The sequence below is a fragment of the Saimiri boliviensis genome, chromosome 11 (genome assembly GCF_048565385.1).
Source record: "Saimiri boliviensis isolate mSaiBol1 chromosome 11, mSaiBol1.pri, whole genome shotgun sequence".
Classification (NCBI taxonomy): domain Eukaryota; kingdom Metazoa; phylum Chordata; class Mammalia; order Primates; family Cebidae; genus Saimiri; species Saimiri boliviensis.
The window spans coordinates 44375731-44392237 of NC_133459.1; the positions used below are offsets into that span (position 1 = coordinate 44375731).

Sequence of the window (16507 nt, forward strand, 5' to 3'; positions counted from 1 at the left end):
AGTTCAGACAATTCTGCCTTAGCCTCCCGAGTAGCTTCGATTACAGGTGCATGCCACCGTGCCTAGTTAATTTTTGTTTTTTTTTGTTTTTTTTTTTTTTTGAGACGGAGTTTCGCTCTTGTTACCCAGGCTGGAGTGCAATGGCACGATCTCGGCTCACCGCAACCTTCGCCTCCTGGGTTCAGGCAATTCTCCTGTCTCAGCCTCCTGAGTAGCTGGTATTACAGGCACGCACCACCATGCCCAGCTAATATTTTGTAATTTTAGTAGAGACGAGGTTTCACCTTGCTGACCAGGATGGTCTCGATCTCTTGACCTTGTGATCCACCCGCCTCGGCCTCCCAAAGTGCTGGGATTACAGGCTTGAGCCACCGCGCCTGGCCCAATTTTTGTATTTTTAGTAGAGATGGGGTTTCACCATGTTGGCCAGGCTAGTCTTGCACTGCTTGCCTTGGCCTCCCAAAGTGCTGGAATTACGGTTGTGAGCTGCTGTGCCTGGCCACCTAGTCTGTATTTTAATGTTAGGGTTTAAGGATTCAGACATGAATAAGGTCCTGGTTCCTGGTCATCAGATCACAACCCAATAGGACAGGTAGCTACACAGAGTATACACATTTATTGAACCTGCTTCAATTTGACTTCTTTCCCTTCGCATCATTTGAATAACATTACTAAATGTAATGAACAATGCCAAATTAGTCCTCAGCATTCTTAGCTTTGTTATTAGTTCTTTTTTTTTTTTGGAGACTGAGTTTTGCTCTTGTTACCCAGGCTGGAGTGCAATGGCGCGATCGTGGCTCACCACAACCTCTGCCTCCTGGGTTCAAGCAATTCTCCTGCCTCAGCCTCTCTAGTTGCTGGGACTACAGGCATGCGCCACAATGCCCAGCTAATTTTTGTATTTTTAGTAGAGATGAGGTTTTACCATGTTGACCAGAATGGTCTCGATCTCTTGACCTCGTAATACACCTGCCTCGGCCTCCCAAAGTGCTGGGATTACAGGCATGAGCCACCGTGTCCAGCCGAAAACATAATTTCTTAGTATAGCTTTTTTTGGTTTCTCTTAAGAAGGAGCAGGAACATGTGGTCAAGTGTTTGTGTTTTGGTTTTTTTGTGAATGTGTTTGTTTATATTAAATCCAATCCCATTGGGCTTTTTATATCCCATTGATTGTGATTCTATGTGTATTTGCTAAGTTATTATTTTTTATTGCATTTTAGGTTTTGGGGTACATGTGAAGAACTTACAAGATTGTTGCATAGGTACACACATGGCAGCGTGATTTGCTGCATTCCTCCCCTTCACCTATATCTGGCATTTCTCCCCATGTTCTCTCTCCCCAACTCCCCACCCCCCCATCCCTCCCTCATTTCCCCCCAACGGACCCCAGTGTGTAGTGCTCCCCTCCCCGTGTCCATGTGTTCTCATTGTTCAACACCCGCCTATGAGTGAGAACATGCGGTGTTTGATTTTCTGTTCTTGTGTCAATTTGCTGAGGATGATGGTTTCCAGGTTCATCCATGTCCCTATGAAGGACACGAACTCATCGTTTTTGATGGCTGCGTAATATTCCATGGTGTATATGTACCACATTTTCTCTGTCCAGTCTATAATCGATGGGCATTTGGTTTGGTTCCAGGTCTTTGCTATTGTAAACAGTGCTGCAATGAACATTCGTGTGCATGTGTCCTTACAGTAGAATGATTTATAATCCTTTGGATATATACCCAGTAATGGGATTGCTGGGTCAAATGGGATTTCTATTTTTAGGTCATTGAGGAATCGCCACACTGTCTTCCACAATGGTTGAACTAATTTACACTTCCACCAAGTGTAAAAGTGTTCCTATTTCTCCACACCCTCTCCAGCATCTGTTGTCTCCAGATTTTTTAATGATCGCCATTCTAACTGGTGTGAGATGGTATCTTAATGTAGTTTTGATTTGCATTTCTCTAATGACCAGTGATGATGAGCATTTTTTCATATGTTTGTTGGCCTCCTGTATGTCTTCTTTTGTAAAGTGTCTGTTCATATCCTTCGCCCACTTTTGAATGGGCTTGTTTGTTTTTTTCTTGTATATCTGTTTTAGTTCTTTGTAAATTCTGGATATCAGCCCCTTGTCAGATGGGTAGACTGCAAAAATTTTTTCCCATTCTGTTGGTTGCTGATTCACTCTAATGACGATTTCTTTTGCTGTGCAGAAGCTGTGGAGTTTGATTAGTTCCCTTTTGTCTATTTTGGCTTTTGTTGCCAATGCTTTTGGCGTTTTGGTCATGAAGTCCTTCCCTATGCCTATGTCCTGAATGGTTTTGCCTAGATTTTCTTCTAGGGTTTTTATGGTGTTAGGTGGATTTATTATTTATTTGAGACGGGATCTTGCTCTGTCACCAGGCTGGAATATAGTGGCATGATCATAGCTCACTGCAGGTTCCATCTTCTGGGCTCAAGCAGTCTTCCCACATCAGTCTCTGGAGTAGCTGGGACTAGAGGCATATACCACCATGCCCAGCTCATTTTGTTTTTGGTAGAGACAGGTCTCGCCATGTTGCCCAGGTTGCTTTTGAGCTCCTGAGCTCAGGCAGTTCTCCCACCTTGGTCTCATAAAGTGTTGGGATTACAGGAGAGAGCCATTTCACCCAGTCTGATTTCTGGATTTTGGAAGGCCTTCTCCAGATAATTACTAAGTAATTTTCCTATGATTTCCTCTAGTACTTTGCTGGTTTCATACTAATTCTAAAAATTCATAATGGTTTTTTTAAGGAAATCAGAAATCCAGATTAAGTCATAGCTTCATAGTTTTACATGTAGTGACTACTAGAATTAACATTTTAAAAAGTAACTGGATCAGGCCTGGTGCAGTGGCTCACACCTGTAATCCCAGCACTCTGGGAGGCTGAGGCCGGAGGATCACTTGAGGTGTTCCTCAAGGTCAGGAGTTTGAGAATAATCTGGCCAACATGGTGAAACCTGCTTGCTACTAAAAAATATAAAAATCAGCTGGGTGTCATAGCAGGCACCTGTAATCCCAGCTACTTTAGAGGCTGAGGCAGGAGAATTGCTTGACCCTGGGAGTCAGAGGTTGCAGTGAGCTGAGATGGCGCCACTGCACTCCAGCCTGGGTCACAGAGTAAGACACCATCTCAAAAAAACAACTGGATCAGACATAGCTATTGCTCAGATAGGACATGAACATTCATCTATAATTTTTGTTCTAATCCAGTAGTCCTCAGAGTATGGTTGCAGAAACCGTGTGTGTCACCTAGGGAATGTGTCATCTGGGCAGTTGTTAGAAATGCAGATTCTTGAAACTTACCTGAAATCTTCTGACTCAGAAACTGAAGGGGGTGGAGTTCAATCTGTTTAACAGTTCTCCAGATGGTTTGCATACAGACTAAAATTTGAGAAACATTGCTTTAATTCATTTTTTTTCCAACTTTACCAGTACTGCCTTAGTTCAATCTCTTTTCTATTTGTCTAGGTTTCTGCTAAGCAAGAAGTAATTTTATCACTGATAAGTAGTGTTTTTGGTTCTTTGCTTTTAATGGTATTCACTTCAAAGAATCTTTTATATTGCAGTGATAGTGTATGAAAAGTAAATTTGAGGCCGGGCGCGGTGGCTCAAGCCTGTAATCCCAGCACTTTGGGAGGCCGAGGCGGGTGGATCACGAGGTCAAGAGATCGAGACCATCCTGGTCAACACGGTAAAACCCCGTCTCTACTAAAAATACTAAAAATTAGCTGGGCATGGTGGCGGGTGCCTGTAATCCCAGCTACTCAGGAGGCTGAGGCAGGAGAATTGCCTGAGCCCAGGAGGCGGAGGTTGCGGTGAGCCGAGATCGCGCCATTGCACTCCAGCCTGGGCAACAAGAGCGAAACTCCGTCTAAAAAAAAAAAAAAAAAAGAAAAGTAAATTTGATAATATTTTTAGTGACTCCTGACTTCAGAATAAAAAATGTTAAACCTCAGGTTGGCATCAAAAGTAAATGGTCTGGCTGCTGTCTACCTGTCCAGCTTTGTAGCTTTGTTCCTGGTTACATTTTGGGATAGAAAGTGGGAGGAGGAAAGTTTAGAAAAATAATTGTCCTATTCCTGGACTTTACATGATATATAAAGAAGTGTTCTTAAAAATAGAGAGTAATTAAGCTTTAATAATAGAAACAATTGACTTATGTTTTTTAGAGATGAGGGTCTTGCTATGCTGCACAGCCTGAACTAAACCACCTAGGCTGAAGCTATCATCCCACCTTAGCTTCCTGAATATTTGGAAATAGCAATGTGTGCCACCACATCCAGTTGACAGTTGCCTTATTTGTGACTTAATTTATCTAATTAAAACTAGCTCTTACCAAATGGATATATTTAAAAGATACTAGAAATTGCTTGGAGTCCTTGAAGGAATTTGGTGGCAGCATAGAGTGGGAGGAGTGAATTAGGAAGATAAATGGTAATCAAGGCCGGGCGTGGTGGCTCAAGCCTGTAATCCCAGCACTTTGGGCCGAGGCGGGTGGATCATGAGGTCAAGAGATTGAGACCATCCTGGTCAACATGGTGAAACCCCATCTCTACTAAAAATACAAGAAATTAGCTGGGCATGGTGGCGCGTGCCTGTAATCCCAGCTACTCAGGAGGCTGAGGCAGGAGAATTGCCTGAACCCAGGAGGCAGAGGTTGTGGTGAGCCAAGATGGCGCCATTGCACTCCAGCCTGGGTAACAAGAGTGAAACTCCGTCTCAAAAAAAAAAAAAAAAAGTCATCAAAACATTTCTAGACTGAGCACAGTGGGTCACGCCTGTAATCCTAGCACTTTGGGAGGCCAGGGTGGGTGGATCACCTGAAGTCAGGAGTTCGAGACTAGCTGAGCAAGAGTCCCATCTCAAAAAGAAAAAAAATTTCTTTTTCTAATTTTGATGAGAAATTAGAAACCCACAGATCCAAGAATCTACAAACCTAAGCAAAAGAAATCTGAAGAAAACCACATGTAATCAAATTGTACACTAGAATTAAATTGCTGAAAACCAGCAATTTAAAAAAATGCTAAATCAGGCAAATGAAAAGCCACATTACAAACAGAATCAGGGTTGAATTCTGTTTTTTGGCCCCGCCCCTGGTTAATGTATAAGCAGGACTTTTTTTTGTTTTTGTTTTTTTGAGACTTATTGCCCAGGCTGGAGTGCCATGGCACGATTTTGGCCCACCACAACCTCTGCCTCCCAGGTTCAAGCAGTTCTCCTGCCTCAGCCTCCCGAGTAGCTGGGATTACAGGCATGAGCCACCATGCCTAGCTAATTTTGTATTTTTAGTAGAGTCGGGGCTTCTCCATGTTGGTCAGGCTGGTCTCAAACTCCTGACCTCAGGCGATCCCGCCCTCAGCCTCCCAGAGTGCAAGGATTACAGGTGTGAGCCACTGTGTCCGGCTATTTTGTTTTTTTTTTTTTTTTTTTTTTTTTGAGACGGAGTTTCGCTCTTGTTACCCAGGCTGGAGTGCAATGGCGCGATCTCGGCTCACCGCAACCTCCGCCTCCTGGGTTCAGTCAATTCTCCTGTCTCAGCCTCCTGAGTAGCTGGGATTACAGGCACGCACCACCATGCCCAGCTAATTTTTTGTATTTTTAGTAGAGACGGGGTTTCACCATGTTGACCAGGATGGTCTCGATCTCTTGACCTCGTGATCCACCCGCCTCGGCCTCCCAAAGTGCTGGGATTACAGGCTTGAGCCACCGCGCCCGGCGCTATTTTTGTTTTTTAAATCAAATTTTTTTCCCCCCAGATTCTTTCCATGTTATCCAGGCCGGAGTGCAGTGGCTCTTCACAGGCAACATGCACTGCATCCTTGAACTCTTGATTCCAAGTGATCCTTCCACCTCGGCTTCCCTGGCACCCACCCCCCTCCTTTTTTTTTTTTTTTTTGAGTCTTTGTCTCTTCTTTTAGAATAGTTTCTAGTGCTATGTTTTTAGGTTTGTAAATTTTTTTTATTAGGTTCTAATTTATTATTCATCCTATGAGGTGTATTTTCATCTCTAAAAGTTTGACTTTTAGAGTTTAAAAAATCTTTTTTGTTTCTCTATGCTTTTAACTTTGTGAGCTTGTGGGATATATTTATAACTAAATATATCCATATCATCTATATATTTTTCTGGATCTGTTTCTGTTGTGCTTGTTTATTTGTGTGTGTGTGTGTGTGTGTTTTGTTTTTTTGAGACAGAGTGTCATTGTCGCCCAGGCTGGAGTGTAATGGTGTGATCTCAGCTCACTGCAACTTCTACCTCCCGGGTTCAAGTGATTCTCCTGTCTCGGCCTCCCTAGTAGCTGGGAATACAGGTGCATGCTGCCACGCCCAGCTAGTTTTTTGTACTTCAGTAGAGACAGGGTTTCACCATGTTGCCCAGGCTGATCACTAAGTCCTGAGCTCAGGCATTCCACCTTCCTGGGCCTCCCAAAGTGCTAGGATTACAGGCGTGAGCCACTGCACCCAGCCTGTTTAGTATTTTTAAAGGTGGTCTCAGTGTATTGCCCAGTGCAGTGGCTTGATCATGGCTTCCTGCAGCTTTGACCTCTTGGGCTCAAGGAATCTTCCCACCACAGCCTCCTGAGTAGCTGTAACTATGGGCACATGCCACCATGCCTGGCTAACTTTTATTTTTTGTATAAATAGATAAAATTTAAAACCATTTATTTTTTTGTATAAATACAAAGACCATGTTGTCCAGGCTTGAAAGACTATGTTGTCCAGGCTTGTGTCGAGCTCCTGGGCTGAGTGATCCTCCAAGTGAAGCCATCCAAAGTGTGGGGATTACAGGTATGAGCCAGTATGCCTGCCTAATTATTTTCCCTACAGGTTTGACTTTCTGTTTCATTTGTTTCCCTGGTAATTTTTTTTTGGAGCGGGAGGGAGGTATCAGAGATTATGAAATTTGGTATTGGTTGCCGGATGTTTTGTTTCTTTGGATATATTTTGGCTTTGTTCTAGGATGGTTATTTGGAAAGTTCAATCCTTTTGAGGTTTTTAAGTTTTCTTTAGGCAGGTCTGGAATACTCTTTAGTACTAATTTGGCTCCATTACTAAAGCACTACTTTCTGCTCTTGATTTTAGAACCTTTGTGAATTCTGAGGTTTCATCTACTCCTTTCTGGTGTTTGTCTTCCAGGCTTCAGTAGTTTTCTCATACAGTAAGCTGGTTGAAACCTAGCCATAGACTGAGGGGACACTCTGTAGATCTCTGGAGGTTGTTTGCTCTCTTCTCTCTACTTACTCTGTTCTACAAATTCTAGCCTCCTTGGTCTTTCTAAACTGTCTCTTCAATTTGGTGAGATTGTTGGACTCTGTTTGGGTCCGCCTGTATGCTGTGGATAAAACTCCACAAGGTAGCCGGGCGCGGTGGCTCAAGCCTGTAATCCCAGCACTTTGGGAGGCTGAGGCGGGTGGATCACGAAGTCGAGAGATCGAGACCATCCTGGTCAACATGGTGAAACCCCGTCTCTACTAAAAGTGCAAAAAATTAGCTGGGCATGGTGGCACGTGCCTGTAATCCCAGCTACTCAGGAGGCTGAGGCAGGAGAATTGCCTGAGCCCAGGAGGCGGAGGTTGCGGTGAGCCGAGATCGCGCCATTGCACTCCAGCCTGGGCAACAAGGGCGAAACTCCGTCTCAAAAAAAAAAAAAAACTCCACAAGGTAAGCTGGGATAGTCAGTAGGCTCACCTCATTCCCCTCACTGTCTCTGAGATCACTGTTGTGGGCTACTAGTTCAGTGTCTCCAATATTTCACGTATTTCGGGTATTTTTCTAGTTGTCTGAGTTAGAAGGGTGAGTCCTCTCCAGTTACATCCATCGTGGCTAGCTAAATAGTATTGTATTACAGTCTCTCACTGATATAGGTACAAAATATTTTGGATTTTTTTTGGGGGGGGCGTGCTGAGGAACGGAGTCTCACTCTGTCACCCAGAGTGGAGTACAGTGGTATGATCTTGGCTCACTGCAACCTCTGCCTCTCAGGTTCAAGCAATTCTCCTTCCTTAGCCTACGGAGTAGCTGGGATTACAGGCACGTGCCACCATGCCCAGCTAATTTTTGTATTGTTAGAAGAGATGGGGTTTTGCCATGTTGGCCAGGCTGGTCTCGAACTCCTGATCTCAGGTGATCCACCTGCCTCAGCCTCCCCAAAGTGTTGGGATTATAGGTGTGAGCCGCTGCGCCTGGACACATTTTGGGTATTCTTGTTGCCAGTGGTGCCTGAATGTTTGTAATGCATGTACAGTATTATAATGTTTTATTTTTAGTATTCAAACTCTTATTTGGACATTTGTGATATATTGTGTGGTTCATAGGATAGTGTTAGTTTGCTACTGGTCTACAAAGAGATAAGTACAAAAGTTTGGAGTAAGCATTTAGAAACAAAGCAATTTGATATCTCCCTGACACTGTATTTAAAAAAAACCTATGGTTACAGACTAGAAATAAAAGACTTAGTTCTTTAACCACAGGTAGTTTGAGAAGCTCTGTGCTAGATCATTTGGTCAAAATGACCCCTTAATAAAACTATTTGACATAAATAACTGGCTGTGACAGAGTTTGTAGATAAGGATCCAAGACCATTTCAAGATTTAGGCAAATGGCCCAGATAGCTTACTTAACCTGTATCTGAAAGCACTGCCTGCACTGCCCTTTAAGTTGTTCCTCATCCCTGTGGTTATAGCTGTGAAGTTACTACTTATTTTCAGCCCTGGATATTTGAATGAATAAGAATTAATTTTTTTTTTTAAGAATCACATAGTCACAGAATTAGAAGGGACCTTGGGGCCAACCGTTCCAACTCTCTACATGGTACTAATATTTTGAAATGCTCTCATCAGGTGGTATCCTACTCTGATTAAAACTGATGGGCACATTTTACCTTATTAGTCTGTCTCCATTTAAAGAGCTCTAAGTGTTTAAAAGCTCTTTATTATAATAATATGACTTCCCATGACTTTTACACACTGGTCTTGGTTCTGCCATCTGGTGCCACATACAATGGATGATAGCTGGAGACAGTCATCATTCCCCTAAATAATCTCTTCTCCACCCTAAATGACTGAAGTTCTTCTTTAACATGTTCCTCATATCCAAGATTGCTCATTTCTGGATAAGCTTGTTTTTCTTTGCAAGGATGGAATGAGGATTAGAGCACAATAGGATGTGAGCTTAAGCCCAGGAGGCAGACGTTACAGTGAGCTGAGATTGCACACCGCAGTTCAGCCTGGGTGACAGAGTGAGACCATGTCAAAAAAGAAAGAGTGAAAAGAGAGGAAGGAAGGAAGAAAAAGAAAGAGGAAGGAAGGAGGGAAGGAAGAGAAGGAACAAGAAGGGAAGAGAGGAAAGAAAACAGTACACTCAAGAGCTGGACCAATCTCTTTCTGTGTTCTATGCAATATATTTCTATTGGTGCCCCTACAATCACATTATTTTTTGTCCCCCTCCCTCACCTTGCTTTATATTCCTCTTGAAATCAGCATTGAAATCCCCTAAGATTTTTTCCCCCAGGCTTTGATATTTAGCTGTTCCTCCCTGATTCTGCATATATGTAGCTAGTTTTTTGGGCACAGGAGTAGGACTTCATGAAGATTCTTATTAAAATAGGCCTATTGTACCATTCTATGGAGACTTTTTATATCCTGACTCTATCACTAAATATATTTACTGTTGCCACTGGCTCCACATTGGCTGCAACCTCTATATAAACAGTCCTTGAGTCCTTTCTTAAAATTGTTGAGAAGACACTTGAGCATAAAATGGTGAAAAGGAAATCATTAGAAAGCTATACATTCTTACTGTAACATTTTGACCTATTAATGTTAAAAATTTTTTAAATTTTTTTTTATTGCATTTTAGGTTTTGGGGTACATGTGAAGAACATACAAGATTGTTGCATAGGTACACACATGGCAGCGTGATTTGCTGCCTTCCTCCCCTTCACCTATATCTGGCATTTCTCCCCATGTTCTCTCTCCCCAACTCCCCACCCCTCCGTCCCTCCCCCATTGTCCCCCAACAGACCCCAATGTGTAGTGCTCCCCTCCCCGTGTCCATGTGTTCTCATTGTTCAACACCCGCCTATGAGTGAGAACATGCGGTGTTTGATTTTCTGTTTTTGTGTCAATTTGCTGAGGATGATGGTTTCCAGGTTCATCCATGTCCCTACGAAGGACACGAACTCATCGTTTTTGATGGCTGCGTAATATTTCATGGTGTATATGTGCCACATTTTCTCTGTCCAGTCTATCATCGATGGGCATTTGGGTTGGTTCCAGGTCTTTGCTATTGTGATCTGTACTACAGTGAACATTCGTGTGCATGTGTCCTTATAGCAGAATGATTTATCATCCTTTGGATATATACCCAGTAATGGGATTGCTGGGTCAAATGAGATTTCTATTTTTAGGTCATTGAGGAATCGCCACACTGTCTTCCACAATGGTTGAACTAATTTTACACTCCCACTGACAGTGTAAAAGTGTTCCTCTTTCTCCACATCCTCTTCCGCATCTGTTGTCTCTAGATTTTTTAATGATCGCCATTCTAAGTGGTGTGAGATAGTATCTTAATGTAGTTTTGATTTGCATTTCTCTAATGACCAGTGATGATGAGCATTTTTTTATATGTGTGTTGGCCTCATGTATGTCTTCTTTTGTAAAGTGTTCATATCCTTCACCCACTTTTGAATGGGCTTTTTTTTTTTTCTTGTAAATATGTTTTAGTTCTTTGTAAATTCTGGATATCAACCCTTTGTCAGATGGGTAGATTGCAAAAATTTTTTCCCATTCTCTTGGTTGCTGATTCACTCTAATGACGATTTCTTTTGCTGTGCAGAAGCTGTGGAGTTTGATTAGTTCCCTTTTGTCTATTTTGGCTTTTGCTGCCAATGCTTTTGGTGTTTTGGTCATGAAGTCCTTGCCTGTGACTCTGTCCTGAATGGTTTTGCCTAGATTTTCTTCTAGGGTTTTTATGGTGTTAGGTCTTATGTTTAAGTCTTTCTGGAGTTAATTTTAGTGTAAGGTGTCAGGAAGGGTCCAGTTTCTGCTTTCTGCACATGGCTAGCCAGTTCTTCCAACTCCATTTATTAAATAGGGAATCCTTTCCCCATTGCTTGTTTTTGTCAGGTTTGTCAAAGATGGGATGGTTGTAGATATGGTGTGTTGCCTCCGAGGCCTCTGTTCTGTTCCATTGGTCTATATCTTTGTTTTGGTACCAGTACCATGCTGTTTTGATTACTGTAGCCTTGTAGTATAGTTTGAAGTCCGGTGGTGTGATGCCTCTCGCTTTGTATTTTTTTGCTTAGAATTGACTTGGCTATGCAGGTTCTCTTTTGGTTCCATATGAAGTTTAAGGTGTTTTTTTCCATTCTGTGAAGGTCATTCGTAGCTTGATGGGGATAGCATTTAATCTGTAAATTACTTTGGGTAGTATGGCCGTTTTCATGATACTGATTCTGAATTAAATTTGGTAAGGCAAGTATGTAAATAATACTTTGGTATTTAATAAATGACAGCTCTTTTTTTATTTTTTATTTTCAGGCTTAATGATTGCCTCCAGTTTTACCTTTTTCCCCCTTTTTTATTACAGAATTGAAGATGTTCCTGCTCCTTCTACATCTGCAGATAACGTGGAGAGGTAAGATTATTTACATGGTACAATTAGACTTGTATCTGAAACATAAGCTAAGAACAATATAACATGAGTACAGTTTCATTTTTTATTTTTAAATTATTATTATTATTATTATTATTTTTGATAGAGGCAAGATCTCGATTTGTTGCTCAGGCTGAAGTACAATGTGCTGTCCGGGCTCCCAATAGCCTTGAACTCCTGGGTTTAAGCAGTCCTCCCACCTCAACCCCTGAGAAGCTAGGACAACAGGCACATACCACTACACTTGGCTCACTTTAAATTTTTTGGAGAGATGGGGTCTTGCTATGTTGCCAAGGTTGGTCTCAAAACTCCTAGCCTCATGCAGTTCTCCCTGCCTCAGCCTTCCAGAGTTCTGGGTTATAGGTTTGAACTACCAGGCTCGTCTCACATACTTCCCGTAACTTTTCTATCTTGATATGACTGTGTTTTTTTTTTCTTCTTAATCTCAGATCTATATCTGCAGAGTTACTTTTTTTTTGGGGTGGGGTGGGGTGGGGAGGCAGAGTTTCACTCTTGTTGCCCAGGCTGGAGTGCAGTGGCGCAACCTCCACTTTCCCGGTTCAGGTGATTCTCCTGCCTCAGCCTCCCAAATAGTTGGGATTACAGGCATGTGCTGCCATGTCCGTCTGATAACTGTATTTTTAGTAGAGACGGGGTTTCTCCATGTTGGTCGGGCTGGTCTCGAACTCGTGGACTCAGATGATTCCCCCCGCCTCGGCCTCCCAAAGTGCTGGGATTACAGGTGTGAGCCATTGCACCCAGCCCATGGCTATGTTTCTTAATCAGAAGTGGGCATAACAATTAACTAAAAAGCTTACCCAGAAGGTAGATAATAGGTTGCATCCCTAGAGATTTTTGTTACTGTTTTAGTTTTTAGAACAGCGTCTTATTCCGTTACCCAAGCTGGAGTACAGTGATGTGATCATAGCTCACCATCACCTTGAACTCCTGGACTAAGATTCTTCTGCCTTAGCCTCTTGAGTAGCTGGGTAGGCAGGCACCACCACATGTGGCTATTTTATTTTCTTTGAGACGGATTCTTGCTCTGTTGCCTAGGCTGGAATGCAGTGGTACAATCTTGGCTCACTGCAACCTCCGCCTCCTTGGTTCAAGCAATTCTCGCACCTCAGTGTCCCGAGTAGCTGGGATTACAGGCATGCACCACCATGCCCTGCTAATTTTTTGTTTTTTTGGTAGAGACAGGCTCTCATCTTGTTGCCCTGGCTGGTCTTGAACTCCTGACCTCAAGTGATTCGCTTGCCTTGGCCTCCCAAAGAACTGGGATTATAGGTATGAGCCACCATGCCCAGTCTATTTATTTTTGAGATGGAGTTTCGCTCTTGTTGTCCAGGCTGGAGTGCAGTGACGCAATCTTTGCTCACTGCAATCTCCGTTTCCTGGGTTGAAGTGATTCTCCTGCCTCAGTCTCCTGAGTAGCTGGATTTACAGGCAGGCCTCACCAAATCCGGCCAATTTTTGTATTTTTAGTAGAGATGGGGTTTCACCATGTTGACTAGGCTGGTCTTGAACTCCTGACCTCAGGTGATCTGCCCGCCTTGGCCTCCCAGTGTTGGGATTACAGGCATGGGCCACTGTACCCGGCTGAATTATTTTATTTTTTGGAGTGGAGTTTTGGCTTGTTGGCCAGGCTGGTCTCCAGCAATCCCCCTGCCTTGGCTTCCGAAAGTGTTCCGATTAGAAACCTGATCTACCATGCCCAGCTGATTTTATTTGTTAAGTTTGAGATAAAAATTCTGTTTTCTTTGTTATGGAAAACCTTTCTGATAAAGGTTGAGAATTATTGCTGTTTCTGTTTAAACCTTGTGCAGAATATCTTAAAAATACTTTTTTCTTTTTTTGGAGACGGAGTAAAATGGCATGATTTCAGCTCACTGCAACCTCTGCTTACTGGGTTCAAGTGATTCTCCTGCCTCAGCCTCCTGAGTAGTTGGGATTACAGGCGCCCACCACCTCACCCGGCTAATATATGTATATATATTTTTATTTTATTTTATTTTTCCCTCTCCGAGAGTGGGTCTTGTTCTGTTGCCCAGGCTAGAGTACAGTGGCATGATCTCGGCTCACTGCAGCCTCTGCTTCCTGAGTTCAAGCAGTTCTCCTGCCAAACCTATGGAGTAGCTGGGATTACAGGCGCCTGCCACCACGCCCGGCTAATTTTTGTTTTCTTTTTTTTTGAGATGGAGTCTCGCTCTGTTGCCAGGCGCCAGGCTGGAGTGCAGTGGTGTCATCTCGGCTCAGTGCAACCTCCGCCTCCTGGGTTCAAGCAATTCTTCTGCCTCAGCCTCCTGAGTAGCTGGTACTACAGGCGTGTGCCACCACGCCCAACTAATTTTTGTATTTTTAATAGAGACGGGGTTTCACCATGTTGGCCAGGATGGTCTTGATCTCTTGACCTTGTGATCCACCCGCCTTGGCCTCCCAAAGTTCTGGGATTATAGGTGTGAGCCACTGCACCCAGCTTGATTTTTGTATTTTTAGTAGAGACAGTGTTTCACCATTGTGACCTGGCTGTTCTCAAGCTCCTGACCTTGTGATCTGCCCACCTTGGCCTCCCTGAGTGCTGGGATTACAGGGGTGAGCCATCACGTCCAGCTGTAATTTTTGTATTTTTAGTAGAGACAGGTTTTCACCGTGTTGGCCAGGCTGGTCTTGAACTGACCTCAGGTGATCCACCCGCCTCGGCCTCCCAAAGTGATGGGATTACAGGTGTGAGCTATCGCGCCTGGCCACAAATATGCTTTTTAAGTGTCCATACGGTCTTATGTTTTTCATGTTTGAAATCCAGTTGTCATCTTGGTTATTTAACCCTTTTCTTATTTGCCCCAAGAATATGTGCTAGTGGTGCTTGGGGCTGCAGCATTTACCCAGTGATAACTGCCACAAGATAGCTCCTCTTAATTGTTATTTTCACATCGCTCTAATACATCGATTTTGGGGAAAAAAAAGACATCATTCTATTTATAGCACTGTTTTTAGTAGTTGTATTTTCATTTACAGAATATAGTAATTCTTGATCACTGTCAATGTCAAATCCTAGAAAACATAGCATTTCTGTGTGTGATGTTAACACCATTCTCAAATGGTTGTTAGCCACAGATTCATTTGATGAATTCGATTTTTCTGAAATAGATGATTCCGATGTTGTGTTTAGAAATAACTCCAGCCAGGTGCAGTGACTTATGTCTGTAATCCCAGCACTTTCAGAGGCCTAGGTGGGTGGATCACTTGAGGTTAGGAGTTCAAGATCAGCCTAGCCAACATGATGAAACCCTGTGTCTAGTAATAAATACAAAAATTAGCTGGATGTGGTGGCAAGCGCCTGCAATTCCAGCTACTTGGGAGGCTGAGGTAGGAGAATCATTTGAACCTGGGAGGTGGAGGTTACAGTGAGCCAAGATTGCCCCACTGCACTCCAGTCTGGGTGATGAGCGAAACTTCATCTCAAAAAAAAAGAAAAATAATAATAATTTGTGAGTTAATCAGGTATTTGTATGGTATGAATACTGTTTAGGATTGATCCTAAACACAATACTTTCTTTTTTTAAGAAACGATATCTCACCATGTTGCCCAGGGTGGAGTGCAGTGGCTATTCACAGGCACTATCCCACTACTGATCAGCATGGGCATTTTGACCTGCTCCGTTTTCCACCTGGGCCAGTTCACCCCTCCTTAGGCAACCTGGTGGTTCCCCGGTCCCAGGAGGTCACCATAGTGATGCCGAACTTAGTGTGGACACCTGATCGGCATAGCGCACTACAGCACAGAACTCCTGGGCTCAAGCGATCCTCCCACCTCAGTCTCCCGAGTAGCTGGGACTATAGGCATGCGCCACTGCACCCAGCTAAACAATACTTTCAAGAGGGTTGCTCATAGGATATGCCATAGTATTTTAAGTTTCTGGACTGACTAAATGTAGCTAGGCTACCCAAAACAGTGCTTGATAACGTAATCATCAGTATTCAACTTTGTAGCCCAGGCTGCAATGTTAGTGGTGCAATCACAGCCCACTGCAGCCTTGACCTTCCCTGGGCCCAGGTGATGCTCCTGCTTTAGCCTTTTTTTTTTTTTTTTTTTTTTTTTTTGAGACGGAGTTTCGCTCTTGTTACCCAGGCTGGAGTGCAATGGCACGATCTCGGCTCACTGCAACCTCCGCCTCCTGGGTTCAGGCAATTCTCCTGCTTCAGCCTCCTGAGTAGTTGGGATTACAGGCACGCGCCACCATGCCCAGCTAATTTTTTGTATTTTTAGTAGAGACGGGGTTTCACCATGTTGACCAGGATGGTCTCAATCTCTGGACCTCGTGATCCACCCACCTCAGCCTCCCAAAAGGCTGGGATTACAGGCTTGAGCCACCGTGCCCGGCCTTGCCTTAGCCTTCCGAGTAGATAGGACCACACAAATGCGTGCCATCATGACTGGCTAATTTTTGTATTTTGTTTTCAGTGATGAGGTTTCGCCGCTGGCCTCAAACTTCTGGGGCTCAAGCTGTCTTCTCCACACAGCCTCCCGAAGTGCTAGGATTACAAGTTGGGGGACCACCGTGTTGGCCTAAGCATTTGATTTTTAAAGGATTAGAATATTCTTATTCTTCGAGAAATGTGAAGGATGGTTGGGAAACACATTTATTTGTCTCACCTTAAATTTATAACCTCTGACCTCAAGTGGGTTTTTTGTTTTGATTGGCAGTTATACCACATTTTTCTGGTCAAGTTATGTTTTTTTTTTTTTTTTTTTGAGACGGAGTTTGGCTCTTGTTACCCAGGCTGGAGTGCAATGGCACGATCCCGGCTCACCGCAACCTCCGCCTCCTGGGTTCAGGCAGT

General features: G+C 43.4%; 1 protein-coding gene across 5 annotated transcripts in view; it reads left to right on the forward strand.

Annotated features, from left to right (window-relative positions):
- The window catches only part of NASP (nuclear autoantigenic sperm protein), a 57909-nt gene that overhangs the window by 12814 nt on the left and 28588 nt on the right, over positions 1–16507 (forward strand). For all 5 annotated transcript variants that reach the window (XM_074380725.1, XM_074380724.1, XM_074380723.1 and 2 more), the window contains exon 2: positions 11597–11644. In XM_074380725.1, the coding sequence (XP_074236826.1) occupies positions 11605–11644 (40 nt within the window). In that variant the 5' untranslated portion in view covers positions 11597–11604. The remainder of the gene's footprint in view (positions 1–11596; positions 11645–16507) is intronic.